This window comes from Grammomys surdaster, unplaced genomic scaffold (assembly GCF_004785775.1).
Source record: "Grammomys surdaster isolate TR1022 unplaced genomic scaffold, NIH_TR_1.0 66, whole genome shotgun sequence".
Taxonomy (NCBI): domain Eukaryota; kingdom Metazoa; phylum Chordata; class Mammalia; order Rodentia; family Muridae; genus Grammomys; species Grammomys surdaster.
This window is the reverse complement of record NW_021604568.1, coordinates 16,237,828-16,255,299: the sequence shown is the minus strand read 5'-3', so window position 1 is coordinate 16,255,299 and position 17,472 is coordinate 16,237,828. Positions and strand designations below refer to the sequence as shown.

The following is a 17,472-nucleotide window of genomic DNA, read 5'->3' as shown; positions in this document are numbered from 1 at the left end:
TCTGCAGACCCTGTGGACCAACCTGTAGAAGGGACAGGGTACAGCCAGCACACTGTCCGTTTGCCTTGATCCTCTCCAGCACAAGGCTTTGCTAGCAAGCTCCCTCACGGTCTCCAGTGTCTTCCGCTCACACGGGTGAGCTTTCACCCTGCAGTCTGTGTCAGAAGACAGGCAGGCAGGCAGGCAGGCAGGCAAACAGACAGACAGACAGACAGACAGACACACAGACACACAGATACACAGACACGCCCACATACATACACCATAAGACAAGGAATGCTGTTTGTCTCTGCCCCCGTTCCCCAGAGTGGCTACCACGGGCTTCTACTGTACCCCTCACTGTGGACTCTGTGGCCCCTCTCAGGGCAGAGCACTGATGTGAAACAGTGTCTGGATTTCCTCTGTCCCAGGCTCCACTCACATCACACACAGCACTTTGTATCCGAGTGTCACTGTAGGTCTAGGGTGGACCCAGACCAGAGTCCTAAGCCCAAAGCCTCCCTGAGTTCCTCCATACAGCCAAGGAGGGATGTGGACTTGGTTCATCTCCCCGGCAAGGAAAAGAGCCCTACCAAGTCTAACCTTAAACCCCAGGCCCATTATCCCACAGACATAAGTTCACAACTCCAGCTGGGAAACCCACAAAGCCAGACATAAGAAAAGAGAACAGCACTCAGGACAGGGGCTGCCTGTCTCTCTTATCCACCCTTCTTGAGGCTCTTGCCTCAGGAGCCCTGTTCACCCCATGTCTAAGTTTGTCAGGTTCAAAGCCAATCCCTTGCAGGCTGGCCAGTCCTACCTGGATCAGCAGTGGTGCAGAGCCCAGAGCTGCTGAGGGTGCTGAGGAGGCCATTGGTGGCATCCTCCACTTGCTCAGCCAACAGCACATGCCGTTCCTTTGGCTCACTGGCCAGCATGAGCAGCTCGTCCCACCTGGGGAGAAATTCCAAAAGCTGGTACCATGCCTTCTCTCCTCTTCCTGCTTACCTAGCTCCTGGGCTACAGTGCCATTCCACTGACTCAGCTGTCACTTCAAAGTGACCTCATCTGTCCAGGGGAGGCTGAGAAGTAAATTCAGGAAGTTCTCAAGGAAGCTCAGCTACAGTCTATCCTGTGCTATAGGCCTTGTCCTCAAACCCACCGGCTCATCCACAAGTCAGAGTGTTAAGGAATTCAACCAACTCTTCTAACTAAAAGTCACAGCTGATAAGGAGAACAACTCTGTGACTTCAGAAATTTGTTACATAGTTGCCCACACAAACTTACACATACCTAACTTTTCATTTGTTGCTTAATCTTTTCTATTTGTTTTGTAAGTTAAATATTCATTGTTAAAACAATCAGAAAGCAAACGAGAGAAAATTGTTTGAAATGAGAAAGAGAAAGCAAGCAAGGACAGCCAGTGACAGCAGAACTCTAAGACAGGAAAGAGCCCCAAGGCAGCCAAGGCCAGCATCAGCCGAGGGGAAATAGCCAGAGTCCTTCAGTGCCCAGAGGGCATCACAACAGGTGTCCAGGAAAAGATAGTATGTGGATGACCCTAAGTCATGAAGAAGAGATGACACTGAGAAATCTTTGTGTAATAAGACAAGGCAAGGCAAATAAATATTAATTTCATTTTTTGTTTGTTTTAAGAGTCAATGAGAAGTTTAGCAGGTCAGGGTGCTGTGCCAAGCCTGAGGACCTGAGTTTGATCCGTGTAGAAAGGAAGAACAGACTCCTGCAAGTTGTCCTCTGACCTCCTAAAGTGTGACTGGCAAGCACATGTGCTCAGACCCTGATACAAAGTCTGATCTGTACAGAGACAGTTTAGAAATGAATGGAGATGGGGCAGCCTGTGACTCGAGGAGAAGAAGCCACTGTTGAAACTCAGCCAGACAGAAGGCAGAAGGTCATCAAGCTCCAAACTTGACTAGTGTTTAACTCTGCATCTTATTCAACTCCTTGTAGGCTAAACTTTCATGCAGTACCCAGTTATCCCTTGGCACACAGAAGGGGACTTCTCAGATGTGGCCTGCCAGGCCCCCCGCCACTGTTCTGGCCTAGCAGCAGGCTTTCTCTAAAGCTGCCCAAGGAATTCAGGTGCTAACTAGAGTGGAGAAGCATCACCAAGTGGCTCAGCCATCAGGAAAGGGGGCCGGAGACTGAATGAGCACACTTTCAAATGTTTTCCTCTCTTTATTCTTTGCCATGTTAGGAAACAGCATCGCCATTCACTCTAGGATACAGGCCAAGATCCTCCGTTTCCGCTCCCAGTCCGTATGTGACTCCACAGCCGTTACCCTGCTGGGCCTTCACCACACACTCCAGGTCCAGCTGTGCCTCAGCACACCCCAGTGTGCCCCAGTACCCCACCATCCACCAGGGTACCTAGCATGCACCAGCAGCTTAGTGGTTTGAACGTAATTGTCTCTGGTCTGAGCTGTTCTAGAGCCTCCTCCCTAGTGCCTCAGCCAGTGTGACCTCCTGAAAATGCCATTTCTGTCGAACCCCCCAGAGCTTTGCACTGTCCTCACCAAACGCCAAAGCCTTCAGCAATATCCACAATGGAGTTTTAAAATAGATCTCTCTGTGTGTAATATGTTTGTGTGTACATGTGGATGGGTGGTGTAACTGTGTGTGTGTGATACATGTATAAATGTGGTGTGGTATGTATGTGTGCCTACATGTGCAGTTTAAGTATGTGTATGCATGTGTATGTGCCTACATGTGTAGTGTGTGTAGTATATATGTGTGTGGTTTGCTATATGTATATATTTGTGTGTGTGGTGTAGTATGTATATGTGAGTGTGTACATGTGAGTGTGTATGTGTGTACCTACACATGTGTGGTATAAGTATGTGTATGTATGTGTGTGCGTGCGTGCGTGTGTGCGTGTGTGTGTGTGTGTGTGTATGTGTGTAGTGAATGTGTGGTATTTGTGTGGGTGTGGGTGTATGTTCTGAAGCCACAGGAAGGTATTAGTTGTCTGGCCCTATCCCTCCACCTTGCTCTCTCAGACAGCAGCTCATTGAGCTTGCTGAGCTGTTACTAGGCTGGTGTCTAACAACGCCTACAGATCCCCCTGTCACTGTCCCTGTAGCTCTGGGGTTACAGGTACACAACTCCTACAGAGCCTCCTGTCCCTGTAGCTCCAGGGTTACAGGTATACATAGCCACTTCTCTATGTTTTTTATAAACATGGGTGCTGAGAATCTAAGCTCAGGTCCTCGCACTCACCCAGCAATTACTCTCATCCAGGGAGCTATCTCCCTGGCACCCACAACAGAGCTACCCGCACCCCACCCCACCCCCCTGGCCGTTCCATCTACCATAATTCCTATGATTCAGCAGTTTACTTGCTTGGTCCCTGCTCCTACACAGCAAGCTATTTACTGCCTTGAGGTCTTTGCTACTACCTGCCCTGTTTGTTCTTAAAAACAAATAAACATATCCTCAGAGCGGCTTTGGCAGGCCCCTTCTAACAAAGGCTCTCCCTGTTCCCTTCAGCCCTCACCCACTTGGCCTTCCCCTTTGGTTCCATTCCCACCTGAAATCACAGTTCCTACATATGATCCATTCGTTTACTCTCTAGTCTTTCCCATGAGATAGATGGGCTTCTATTCCAAGACCAGACGAGTGTCAGCACGAGGAGGAAACCTATCCTAATAGAAAATTCCTAAGCGGAAGCCTGGCACCCGGCCCAGAGTCATCTCACCCATACTTACAACTAGAGACCCAAGGACTAGGAACCGTACCTGTTTCTAAGGCTGAGAGCATTTGGGGCATGTGACTCTTTCTTCTAGGAAGGCAGATTTGCTCAACACCTGGTTGAGGGTGGCTGGAGTGGGTGATGGACCTCGCCTAGACTCCCCAGCCTTTGTCAGCTCTGCATGTGACTCAGGCCGATCAGAAGAACAGGGTTAGCAGAAGCTGAGACCCACCCGCCTCCCCAGCACGGCCATGTGACGTTGTGGGCTGGAATGCTGTCCATGACCCCAGCTCCTCTCCTAGAGAACCAGGCTGAGAGGACAGTCTGGAGAGCTTGAGAGGTGTGTGGTGGGCAGGGTGGAGCTGAGCAGAACTGAATCCCACGGCTCCCGCCCATGAGGGGCGGGCGGCTCACACACATTAAAATGAGTTGATTCCATTGATTTATACTTTTGTCAAGTGAGTTCGAGTTAATTTCTGATGCTTACAACCAAAAGTTCAGATAAAAGCAGAGGGTAGCATGAAACCTCAGTGCTTTTGAAGGTTGGGGATGTGCTATGCACCAGGGCCAGAACAGCAAAACAAGGGGGAGAGACACACAAAGGCCAGTCAGTCCTCCCACACCCCCAATCTTGCTGTAGCTGGGGAAGGCTCTGGCAGGCTCTTCCAGTCACGTTGGCCCGCTCCCTGAAGCTGACACAGAATGACTGAGGCATTTACTTACCTGGGAAAATGGACCCCCACGGCAAAGACGACGATACCCCTGTCTCTCAGCTGCTTAGCCAGTAGAGCCACAGGCCCCTGGGACTTGCCATCCGTGATGATGACGAGGATCTGGGGCACAGAGCGATTTCTGCCTCCGGGGAACCCTCTGCTCAGGCGTTTCAGGGCTAGGCCCGTCTCCGTGCGCCCACCTCTGAGGACAGGAGGAGAAACAAAGAAGTCATTGGGGGCAAAGCTGGGAAGGAGCCCAGAGGCAAATGGGTTCCTGTTGGTGGAGAACAGCAGTGACTCCTCGCCAAGGCTCAAAGATACCTTTACACCATGCAAACCAAAAATAGGAGACTTACCAGGCTGACAGCTGGCCTGAAAGAGTTAACTCATTACAATGGATTTGAAGTTAGTGAATTGTCAGCTTCCTGAAGCCAAACCTTTCAGCTGATGATGGTATATCCAACGTGAGGTGGGTACAACAACTGTGAGGTGGGTAGAATCACCGCAGTGGTTAACCACACGAAGAGCACCACTCAACACTCTGTGATGCCGATGGATGCAGGAGACACGTGTGCACACACACACACACTAAATATATAAAAATGTACTATATCTAAGACAACGTCTGCCTTCAACTCAGTCCTCTGAAAGGAGTCTGCTGCTGTTCTATCGTCCCAACATCCAACCAGCTGGAAACACGGATGCAGTCTGCCCATTCTCTCACTTGCCACTCATCCTGTGTATGTGTGTGTGCACATGTATATTTGCCTTAACACTAAAGACCGCCATGCCTCACGCAGACCCACATAGGTCCCCTGCACAGGCACCTCTTCCAGCTGCCCCTCCTCCCAGCAGCTGTGTGGAAACCCAAGCTCATTTTATGGAAGCTTCCCTGACCCCCTCACCTCGAGTCTGCCAAGTCTTCTGCATTTAGTGGAGGGATGGAAAAAGACCATGCACACTAGGCCTGGGGAGCCTTTATGAATAAGACCAGGAGTATTCTTCACCTCCACTGCTTTCTTTTTTTTTTCTTCTTTTTTTTGGTTTTATCAAGACAGGGTTTCTCTGTGTAGCCCTGGCTGTCCTGGAACTCACTCTGTAGACCAGGCTAGCCTTGAACTCTCGAACTCAGAGATCCGCCTGCCTCTGCCTCCCAAGTGCTGGGATTAAAGGTGTGCGCCACCACCGCCTGGCCACCTCCACTGCTTTCATCAGTGTGGTCCGGGGATAAGACGGGTCTAGCTCCTGTAGGACTGAATGAGTGTGAGCAACATCAGGTGTGAGTAATATCAGGGTTAGCTGTTGTCCAACAGGTCAGTAAGACGCTTACTTGCAGGTGAATCTCACGTTCCGGTAGACACAAACATCCCTCAATTATCTAAAGACGGTCAGTCTCAGAGCCTGGTGGTGTGAGTTCACACTGACAAGTGTGTCACTGGGCTAAACAATCTGCATTCTAAACCAGTGTGCCCAGTCCCACAAATAGCAATAGTGGAAGTGAGCTACCGTAGGACAGACTTTGAAAGAAATCAGATGAGGACCCTCGCAGTAAGTGAGGGGAAGTCGATCTGAGCTTTTTTAAAAGGATGGGCAAAAATCCCAGGTTCAACCCAAGTGTTTTCCTCTGCGTCAGAAATAATTAAATACAGCAGGTACTTGTAATATTCAGCTTATCAGAAGATCCACATAAGAAAAAAGTTTCACATGGGCCTGCTCACCAAGTCACACGAAGTAAAAATTCTTTGTAATTCCAAATGTTTTTAAAGCCATGTTTAAATGCTGGTTTGAGTTGAACGCAGCTGAAGGCTGAGGGAGGCAGGATGGCTCAGTGGTTAAAAGCGTGCACTGCCCTTCCAGAGGACCCAAGTTCAGGTCCTGGCACCCTGGGAGCCACCTGTAACTTCAGATGCACAGGGTTTGATGCCTTCTTCTGACCTCTGAGCCCTCCTGGACTTACATGTGTGATCATGAGACACACACCAAGGCTCAGTCACAGGAGACCTGGGGCTGGGTTACTGTGCTCTGACATTCAGGAACCAGCCACCATATGCGTTCTGACTTTACTTCCTCACTGGTACGATATTGGGAGGCTTGAAGCAGTTGTTAGGGTGGCTTCTGAAAAAGCTAGTGCTTTCCTAACCAGTCATTTGTTATGTCCTCACTGACCCCCAAAACGAGACCAACCAAGAGCCACTGCCTCCTGCTCTGTTCATGATCTCATAGTCGTGAGAAGATGCACATGTGTTAAATGCACCCCAAAGAAAAGCTGAATTTGTTTAGATATCCAACTCCTACAGCCTCTTTGGGAATGTTTGATTTTTTAAAAAATTAATTTAAATTACACCTTTTGGAATTTTGAGTCTTTCTTCCTTCCTTCCTTCCTTCCTTCCTTCCTTCCTTCCTTCCTTCCTTCCTTCCTTCCTTCCTTCCTTTCTCTCTCTCTCTCTTTGGAATAGAGGCACATGCATACTGTGATTTGCATGTGGGAGACAGAGGACATCTTGCAAGTGTTGGCTTTTTCTTTCTACCACACGAGCCCCAGGAATTGGAATCAGGTCATCAGGCATGGCAGGCAGCAAGTGCCTTTATGTGCTGGGCCATCACACTGTCCCCTGTCCTCTGCTGTTCTTAATGTTTCTGATATCATGTCTTGAATCATAATATTCTCAATGAAGCTGGAAAAGGAGGCTCAACTAGTCATTTTAGAGAGGTGGAAAGAGGAGGAGATGGTTGACTGGGTGGGACACAGCCTACCATATACATGATAGACATACATGACACACATGATATACATGAGACAGAACTGGACCAGACACTAGATAAATCTCTAGTGTGCCCCTGTGTAGCTATTCTTTGCAATTGGGTGAGTTTTGAAGATTAACCTTTTGAATCAAAGCTACCCAAATTGTCTGAATTTAAACCAGTCAGACAATTCCTTTTTTCTTTCAAATACACTGCAGTGTACATGCTTGAGTCTAAAGAATTTTATAATTTTCCCACTGATATGATTCATAGGCCATGAACTCGCTTTTTAAAGTATCATGTTGGTGATTTTAGCACATCCGGTAGTATAACCGCAACACTAAGCTCAAACTTTTTCATCACTTTAAAAGCCCTGAATCCACTGGCAAGCATCCTTGTCCACAAGCCCAGGACATCACAAATTACTAAAAAATGTCAGCCACCGGTCAGTTCTAGACATGTCACATACGGAAGAAGGGCCAGCAGCGAGATGGTTAGCACGCAAATCCTGGTGCCTGAGTTCAAGCCATGGAATCCATGTCCACGTGGAGGAAGAGAACGGAGTCCCAAGATTGACCTCTGACCTCCACACACATACTGTGGAGTATGTGCCACCCACCCCCGACTCACGCAATCGCCTCTCAAGGAGCTTGTGCCACACATGCAGAGTGATGCAAATGCCCCTCCAACAGTAAAGAGAATCTAAGGTAAACAGGATAAAAGACTGGGAATGTGGCTCAGTGGGCAAGCTTTGTCTTCATCTTCAAGGCCTGGGGTTTGTTCCCTGGCACAATTAAAAAAACAGATGAAAAGCTTTTTACATGACTTTGTGATATGACCATAATCTATGACCTTTGCACTTAGGTTCTTTCATGTAACGTGTTTCCATGCTTCATTCATGATGTAGCATGAATCGACACGTCATTCCTAGCTGAATACTATTCAACTGTGTGGCTATACCACATTTTGTGTATCCAGTAACCACATCCTTGTTGCTTCTGTTTTGAAGCTGTAGTACTGTTGGGAAGGCTAGCAGAGAAGGTTTTGTGCGGTATGCTTTCAATTAAGCATGGTCGATTAAAATTGAACACCTCATCCTAAAATGGGGTATCCTCCTTTACCTTTGTAAACTTCCATTTTCCTATGGGTCAAGCCTCTCTCCTCTCTATCCAGGGGCAGTTCTTTGTCTCTTCCCAATCCTACTTCCCAGGACAAATAGCCCTCTTCACCATCTAGTTAGTCCTTTGCCTTCTGTCTTTGTCTCTTATCCTTGCCCTCTGTCTCTCTGGGGCAAGTAAATGTCCTATGTGCTGAGAACTTGGTCTTGGGGTATCTTGTGTCAACACTGGTCCTTTCAAACACAGTTCTTCAAAGCACACTGGGATGCTCTTTGCATTTATCCTTTGTTTTTAGCATGGCTTGCCCCTCTTCCTGCTTGGGTGACCCAGGGCAGTAAAAGGGCTGCAGGAAATCATCTAAGAAAAGTCAAGATGGTTCCTAGGAGACCCCGAGGATTCTGCTGTGCCCTGTGCAGGGCCTCCAGTGCTGGACAACACAAGTGAGCTGACAGAAAAATCACCTAGACTGGAAAAGGACCTCAGGGCTCAGGACCTTCACAGGAGAAACTGATGGCAGTGAGTGGCTGGGACAGAGACCTGAGCAGGACATCACTAGGACAGTAGGACAGGACAGTAGAGAGCAGAGCCAGAGCTCAGAGTTGAAAAGTCAAACTCATTCTTCTATAAGAGCTGGTGGGAACAGGATGTATGATGTGTGTATCCCTAAATATACACATATGTATATAGAGCACAGTCTCATATAGATTGTGAACATATACACATATACACACAAACTATGTCTGTATACATATATGTACAAGCGACTTTTCATAGAAGCCGATTTACTGTTTTGTCATGACCCTACTGCTGAGGGCCATGCAGGAGGAATGACAAATGGCTTTAGAATGTATGGAATGCAGCCCACTGGTTACCACAGACACTTGAGTGAGCCCCAGTGTGCCAGGGCCCTGAGAACCACATGTCCCGAGGACTTCATGCTGTTGTGGAGTTCTGCTCTGCTTGCTGCCCTCATTTCCCTCTTAATCTAAGAATTATTAAGGGGGCTTCCGGTCTCTCACTGGGCAGTAGCTCTGGCATTCACAGCACTCATGCTTAATCTCTTTCAGGTATTGCTGCTGGAGGAGTTCAATGATTCAACCACCATCCTAGAGACACACTTAGAGATGGAGATTGTCAGCAATGACTACCACCCTCAGAAAACAGTTGGGAAAATAAAATTGTTAGTGAATCTAGGTTAAGATGTTTTTGTTACTGGCTCTAGTGCAGAAAATCTTAGGGAACAATTTGAAGTTCAGAAAGGCATCCTCTTATTAGTTAAGCGAGAGATCTTTTACGGTCAGGGAACAAGAACAATGGCGGCACTGGTTGACGTGACTCTCACTGAGGCTGGACTGGTGATGACTGGTTTCTTATACCCACTTTTGTTCTCAGCTTCCTGATATGATTTAATAAGAATTACTGATGAGTAGATACGATTTTTTTTTTACATAAAACTTTAGACTTGTGATTCTTTTAAGATTCTTAAGATTTATTTATTTATTTTATATATGTGAGTACACTGTTCTAAGCCACCATGTGGTTGCCAGGAATTGAACTCAGGACCTCTGGAGGAGCAGCCAGTGCTCTTAACCCCTGAGCCACCTCTCCAGCCCCCTAAGCTTCTTACAAGATTATTTTTAAAGATAAATAATAAAATAATTACTCCTTTCTGTAACCACAATTTGCTGTCTGCCAGTAAGAGAAACTAACTGAGAAAACTGCCTTGCTTGGTTACACTTCGTTAATGTGTAACTAGTTGCTTAGTTACAAATGTACGTACATTTTTGGGAATGATTTGTTTTCTTTACCTGTACTACATAATGTTATTTCTTGTAAAGGTGTTGGCCAGCACACTGTTTTTCACAATCATTCACTAGAAGAAAACTAAAATGTAATCACATTGTAACTGTATACTGCTTGAAAGATTTTGCTGGGACACATAAACTATGGAAGAAAGAATAAAGAATAAGGCTTGGAACATTGTTCCTTCCATCCATCAACTGTGTGTGTGTATGTATGTACGTGTGTAAGGTTTGTCTGCATGTATGTTGGAGCTTTCTCCATCTACCAATTGTGTGCATTTATATATATATGTGTGTGTATATATATACACACACACATATATATACACATGTATATATATATATATACACATACATACATATATATACATATACATGTGTATATATATATACATATATATGTATATATATACATATGTGTATATGTGTGTGTGTGAAATGCTTAGAGCCTGCTTGCTGGAGCTTTGCTCTAACCATTTTATGTATGAATGTGTATATGTCTGTAGTTCTGTGTGAATGTATATGTGTATATATTTGTATGTATGAAGTTACTGGACGCTGCCTTTTGTTTCATCCACTCAGTGTGCGTGTGTGTCTGTGTGTGTGTGTGTGTGAATTTTTTCTCTTTCCTTCTCTTTCTAGATGGCCCCAAGGAGTTAAGAGTTCATAGTTTTTCCATTGGTCACAGGGAATGCCAGTCTCAGTAAATTAAGCTTTGTTCTCTCAGGGAAAAAAAAGTCTGCTAAGTAACTTCTCTAATTGCTGGCTGCCATTGGCAGCAGCCCCTGTAGGTATTTGGATCTATCCTGTCAGCAGGTATAAACACTGACCCCCAACAGCTTCCTGCCTCAGTTTACTCACTGCATGGACACCAAAGCCAGTCCCTGGCACCCTACCACATGCACACACTTCTGTACTGTGTGAGCAGATGAGCACATTTTCAGCTCTCCACGGTCTGCCAGCATCCTCAGTAACAGAAGGGAAATTACTCTTCAGAATGTAAATAAAATGAAGCTTGTAGAAGTGTGGAGAACCTCCCAACTGAGAGGTCTCCATGGATAGCTGAGGCTGGACCTCATGTCCCAAGCTGAGAGGTCTCCATGGATAGCTTGAGGCTGGCCTAACATTCTTCCCATATAACCTCACATGCTTCACCCTAGCAGGACCTTCAGTAGCCCTCTCTTCCATGTAACTGACAACTACATATAATAGCAGCAAAATTGTTTAAACTGGTGTTTTAAATTCCCACCTGAGTGTCATCCTGTAATAATAAGGGGAAGTCTTGAAAATCGCCAGCTGTACACAGCTGAGGGGCCTGAGATGTGGAAGACCAAACCCTTCAAGGCAGCAGTTTTAACTAATTAGCTTCACTAAGTGTGGTGATGCACACCTTTAATCCCAGCACTCAGGGAAGCAGAGGCAGGTAGATTTCTGTGAGTTCTGGGAGAGTCGGCCTCGACTACACAGTGAGATCTTGTTTTAAAGAAGAAAAAGGAGGAGGAGGAGGAGGAAGAAGAGGAGAAGGAGAAGGAGAAGGAGGAGGAGGAAAGGAAGAGGAAAAGGAAGAGGAAGAGGAAGAAGATGGAGGAGAAGAAAAAGGAAAAATGAGGAGGGGGAGGAGGAAGAGTAGAAAAAGAAGAAGGAGAAAAAGAAAAGGAAGAAGAATGAGGAGAAGGAGGAGGAGGAGAAAGAGGAGGAAGAGGAGAAGGAGGGGGAAGAGGAGGAGGAGGAAAAGGAGGAGGAGGAGGAGGAAAAGAAGGAGAAGGAGAAGGAAGGAAGGAAGAGAGGAAGCAGGCAGCTAGCTTCCATGTCTGTGTGACATGCTCTTGTTATACTTACTTGAAAACTATCCTCTTGATGCTGTCCTTCACTTCCTGTTGGGTTGAAAAGGAGTCCAAGGAGAATTCCAGATGAGGAGCCGAACCAAACTGCAAGGCTCCCACTCTGACCTGTAGGAGACACAGAACCAGAGGCCCAGAGATTTCAGTCAAATCATGAACACTTCACAGAAGAAAGACGGACGTCTATGCCCTGGCCACTCAAAAAATCCTGTGTGACAGCTCTGGCCAGCCTCCTTTGAAATGCGGTTCTGCAGACCAGCTGGAGAATCTGGGAGGATATGGTCAAACATGTCTGTGCTCTGCTGGGACAGTTAATCATCTTGAAGTACTTGCCTCAGAAGGCAGCTGCCCATCTGGCAGCTATCCCTGGTCTGAGCTGCAAGCAGCTTTAAGCGAAGCTCCGCTTGCATCTCCCAAAGGCTTCCAGGCTTACGTGCTGCTGTGTACAAACGCATGCGTGATATCACCTATCCACGGGGGCCCAGCTAATGCCCACATGACTGAAGACAACACTAAAGTATACAGACAACACTGTGCAAGGGTTATCCACCCAGGAAAACAAAGAAAGGAAGCCTGGGTCCCTGGATTTGCAGTATCTGGACTTCTCTAAAGCACCATTATACTGCTTGCCTCCTCTGGAGTGGATGCAGACTGGAAGTAAAATACTTTCAAATCCAGCAGAAGATTCCACAAAGGCTGCTGACTAACCTAACCATGGTCCCCAAGGCCCCTGTACCTCACTGATGACCCACTCCTGTCAAGCCAGAAAAGGCCAAGTTTCTAGACCAGTGTGTCAGATTTGGGACAATCAGCTCACAAGAGACAAGCAATACTGGATCTGGAGGAGCAGTCAGCTCACAAAACAGAAACAAGCGATAGTTTGGATCTGGAGTTTTGGGGACAGAAATGGAGAGCTGACAGATGAGACTCCTAACTGAGGAGACTGTAGGAGAAAACCTGACACAAGACTCACAAAAGTGGAGCTGGACACTGAGCATCTGGAGTGATGACACCAACCAGCTCCTAATCCTTGGCTCTCCAACCTCAGAGGTACCACAAGCTCAGTAGGCCAGCTCCGGCAAAGTCTTCAAATGGGCAAAGACATTATAGGAATCTGCAGTGCAATCCCTTAGCTGGCCTAGCACTTGGAAGACAATGAATTGATGCCCTTGGTCAGCCAGATGGCTCCACCGATGGGAAGCTGTTGTAGCTAAAAGACATTAAGTCTTGGGTGGCCACATGAGGAAATTGGCGCTGTGAGTCAGAGTCTTGGAGCAACTTTGAGAAGTCCAGCGGAAGGAAGCCTGTTGCACTTTCCCTGGAAAATAACATGAAATACGACCTCAAGCCAGTGGAGAAGACTGACTGCTCAGCCAGGTACAACAGGTAAGACGGCCACAAACTCAAGGAGACACCACAAACGGATTTAAGCTTCAAGGCTGAGTATCTCAACCGTTCTGAAAAAACTCTTAGTCGAATTCCCTTGTTTGCCAGGAACTCAAATCCAGTCTCCAATCTTTTACAGGTGGTAAAGTCTGATAAATCTGAGGGCTTAGAACAAACTTCCACAGTCACAGGTTAAGACAAAACAGAGAGGACTCACAGCTCACAGAGGCAAGAGTTAGTTCCTCCATGTGTGAAAGGAAAACAAAACAGCAGAAAACAGGCCAAAGACACGATCAAAGATCCAAGAAGGGAAAGCAAATGGTTCTTCAATGGCGGGACATTTGGCCTTAGGAAAACAAGACTGTCAGCTTGTGAAAAACAAACAGATGCAAAGGGAACTGTTCTCCACCACTGTGGGCAGGAATGTAAACTTGTGCCAGTTCTATGGAGAGCAGCATGCCAGTGTGTATTAACAACTAAAAATGCACAGGGAGATTATCCTACAGAGACGCTTCCACACAATCAATGGGGCATTTATAAGGTTACAATGTCTTTGTAATAGCAACAATCCATCAATCGGGGCTGGCTAAATAGTCCTGATAAATCTTTGGGGTGGGCTAATTATCTGTAGTATCTACATATACACACAGATAGAGATGATGAAATTTCCAAGATAATATGATATAGAAAGACAAGAGACAGAGAGTAATGCCTATGCCAGTATATATTTCTATATACTGCAAGCAGTATAATGATGCTTTATTTATTTCTATATAAAAATGTCTTTTTGTATAGAAAAGGAGAAGATGGAAGCACACCTGTATGCTGCCTGCATCTGCACAAAGGAGATCTGTGACAGCGCCGGTGCTGCCCGCGGTACCGAGCTCGGGGATTAAAGAAATACTCACACTCGGAAAGGCTCAGCCAGGGCATAGCAGCCCTTTGGGGTCCTACAGATCTGAAAGGCTACTTGGAACAGGTGGGTGGATCTAGTGATCAAACAGGTAGGGAATCCGATGATCAATCTGAACAGGGAGGGAGGGGGTTCCGGTGATCAGTTAGAGCAGGAGGGGGGAAGGGGATCTGGCAAATGGGGAGTGTATAGGGACAGATTTTCTTCTCTGTCCTCCTTTTTACTGAACCATGTAAGGAAGTACTTGGTCAAACAGGTGGGAGGAATTCTCTGGACGACCAGAAGCTGGATCCACTTGGTTGAGTTAACCAGGAAGGATACAGCTTCAAATACAAGCTCATAAGAAACAGCTCCAGTCAGTGGCTAAGGCCTTTCATTTAATTGGTGGTTTGGGAGTAAAACTGCTTGCTGCCTTTTATCTGAAGTTTACAGCCCACAGAAGAAACCCACCCAGGTTTCTCTCGGCACCTGCAGTCACAGGGGCTGTTAAAGCAGGAAATGAGTGTAAAGTTAAGAGGAAGACTTCAAACACTTTAGCCCACCTCAACAACAGGCTGTCCACAAACACTCTCAACTTATAGCTACTTGGAAATGTCTTCCTGGAAACGAAAGGAATCAAAATAAAAGTGCTGGATCAAATACAGCAAACAGAAAAGGTAGAAAACGCGAAGCCACCAGTCAGTCAAGATACTGGCTCACTCAAATAGACATCATTTTCCCTGTTCCTTGAGGTGTGTGTGTGTGTGTGTGTGTGTGTGTGTGTGTGTATACTTGTCTTGGATGTTGTTTCTCCATTGGCAGTGTTCTGTGTTTGGAGCTGTTTCTTATTGGGACCTGGGGCTCATTGGTTGGGCTAGAGTGGCTGGCCATTGATCCCTAGGGATCTGTCTATTTCTACCTCATCAATACTGGGATTGCAAAAATGTAGCACCATGTATGGCTCTTTATGTGGGTTTGGGGAACAGAATTCAAGTCCTCCTGCTAATGGAGCAAGCAGGTCTATCTGTTCTAGCATCTGAATGCCCCCCAACCCCAGTCTTGCTGAAAAGAATTCTTTCTTAGGTTAAACTCAAACTGATCTCCCTGAGCATCCATAGCTTGATCTTTTAAGATAGAACCTGTCTGCACTCTTTCACACAAATGGGTTCCTCATATAGAGAAGCTTTCGGGCTGCTCACTACTCTGGCCCTGTTACAGGCCCTGCCCTAGAACTCCATACATTTCTACATTTAAATAGGTTTGAACCTGAGATATATGTTTCAGGTTCACGCTAGGAGTGCTGAGTCCTCAGCCTGTAGCGCTGCTTTTAAAGGTACAGAGCTTTTACAAGGCGGGTCTGGCTGGTGGAAGCAGGTCACAGAGGCAGGCCTCTGAACAACCCACCAAGGCCTGGCTTCAGCCTGCTTTCTCTCCTCCCTGATCTGTACCATGTAAATAGCTACACTGTGTTCCCATTCACACTGCTTCCCATTCTCATGGCCAGCGATAGAGCCACATTGTAGCCAGGGTTTCCTCACCATGATGAGCTAAAGTCTTCCTGGAACCACGAGACGCATAAATCGTTCTTCCCTTTTGGTCACAATGGCACAAAAAGAATCAACATGCACAGACACCTCAGTCCCCTGAGCTGCAATGATCCGCTCCCGACAGCATCAGGTTTGTTGTCTTGTTTTTCTTACCGTGTTCCACCCCATTCCATGGTCCCCATTCCCTTCACTACCACAGACTGCCACTCTATGTGGAGAGACTCTCTTGTGCTCTGTGTAAAAGCATTCACCTGTCAATAAAAAAATCTTTGGCCAATGAACTGAGGCAGGAAATAGGAGGTAGGAGTTCGGGGTGGGGGTATGTCGGGGGAGAGGGAGGAATTATGGGAAATAGGTGCAGGAGATTCACCAGGACAGAGAGGAAGATGGTTGCGTAAACCTGAGAAGGGGTAACTAACCAGTAGAAAATAGACTAGAATAAAATGGATTATTGAGCTAATGAGTTAGTTGTGGAACAGAGCCAAAGTTATTGGCCTAAGCATTTATTAATAAGCAATTAGTCTCAGAGTAGTTATTTCTGGGAACAAAGTGGTCCCGAGGAAAAGCCCAGAGTTTTAACTCTGCTGGCTGTCAATTGGCTGCCTGACAGCTGAGAATGGTGTTTTGTGTCATATCATCCTAGCCCAGAGGCTGTCCACCGGGAGAGCCCGATGGGCTAGCAGGGCAAGTACTGGGCTAAGAGTCAAGAGATCTAGAGTTCTTCACCTTAACCCTATCTGAGATTGCTCCGTGACCTTATCCATTGCTCTGTCCTCTTCTGCAGAACATGGGATCGGAATGTACATGCAGGAGCAGTGAACTGGCTCAGTGGGTAAGGTGCTTGCTGCAGAGCCTGGTGGCCTGAGGATCCACACAGTGTAAGGAGAAAACTTCCCAGAAGCTATCCTCTGATCACACATGTGCACACACACACATATGTACAGTAAATATAAAAGGAAAAGTTAGAGAATATACATATCATACTTCTCTTCTCTCCCAACTTGCCGACCTCAGGGGTTCCAAGACACTCATTCAGAATATACAAGGCTAACGCCAATGGTGTTTAATCCTTATACCACTTCCTTCAGGAAGAGGGAATATATCCTATATCTACCACTATGCATATGCATATATATTTATACCACTAGTAATAGGAGGGGTGTTATTTTTAAAGTAGGCCATGTCTAGAGGAAGGTGGAGACCCAGCAGGTCTCTGTCCTGGTCCCTTTAGGCTGACACCTTCTTGACACCACACTCAGAACTTCTGAGCTACTCCTGTCTGGACTGAATGAATGACATCTCTAGTGTGGGCCTGGGCTGCCTGCACTCCAGGGCAATGTGCTCACATTTGCAAATGACACCCCTTCTCCAGACAGCCTGGCCCCCATAACAAGCCTTGCTTGTTCCTAAATCCTTCAGCTTTTATAGGATTAAGCCAGGAATGTTGCCTTGGAAAGCCCCTTCCTTTCTCAGCCTGTGACTGGTCTCTAATTTAAATAATTATGGCTTCTTCATTTCATTTCAGGGTGGGTTTACATGGTTGAAACTCTAAAAAGTATATATGTGAGTATGTGAGAGTGTGTATATTTGTGTCTGTGTGGTGAGAGTGTGTGTATGTGAAAGTGTGTGTGTGAGTATGTGTGTGTGGTGAGTGTATGTGTGTGTGGTGAGTGTGTATGAGTGTGTGTGTGGCGAGTATGTGTGTGTGGTGAGTGTATGTGTGTGTGGTGAGTGTGTATG

At 46.5% G+C, this 17,472-nt stretch overlaps 1 protein-coding gene across 1 annotated transcript in view; it reads right to left on the bottom strand.

Annotated features, from left to right (window-relative positions):
• Vwa2 (von Willebrand factor A domain containing 2) overlaps positions 1–17,472 on the bottom strand; it is a 35,313-nt gene that overhangs the window by 9,286 nt on the left and 8,555 nt on the right. Inside the window, exons 4-7 of the mRNA XM_028775741.1 lie at positions 11,906–12,015; positions 4,415–4,606; positions 800–933; positions 23–155 (exon numbers count right to left, since the gene is read on the bottom strand). Coding sequence (XP_028631574.1) covers positions 23–155; positions 800–933; positions 4,415–4,606; positions 11,906–12,015 — 569 coding nt within the window. The remainder of the gene's footprint in view (positions 1–22; positions 156–799; positions 934–4,414; positions 4,607–11,905; positions 12,016–17,472) is intronic.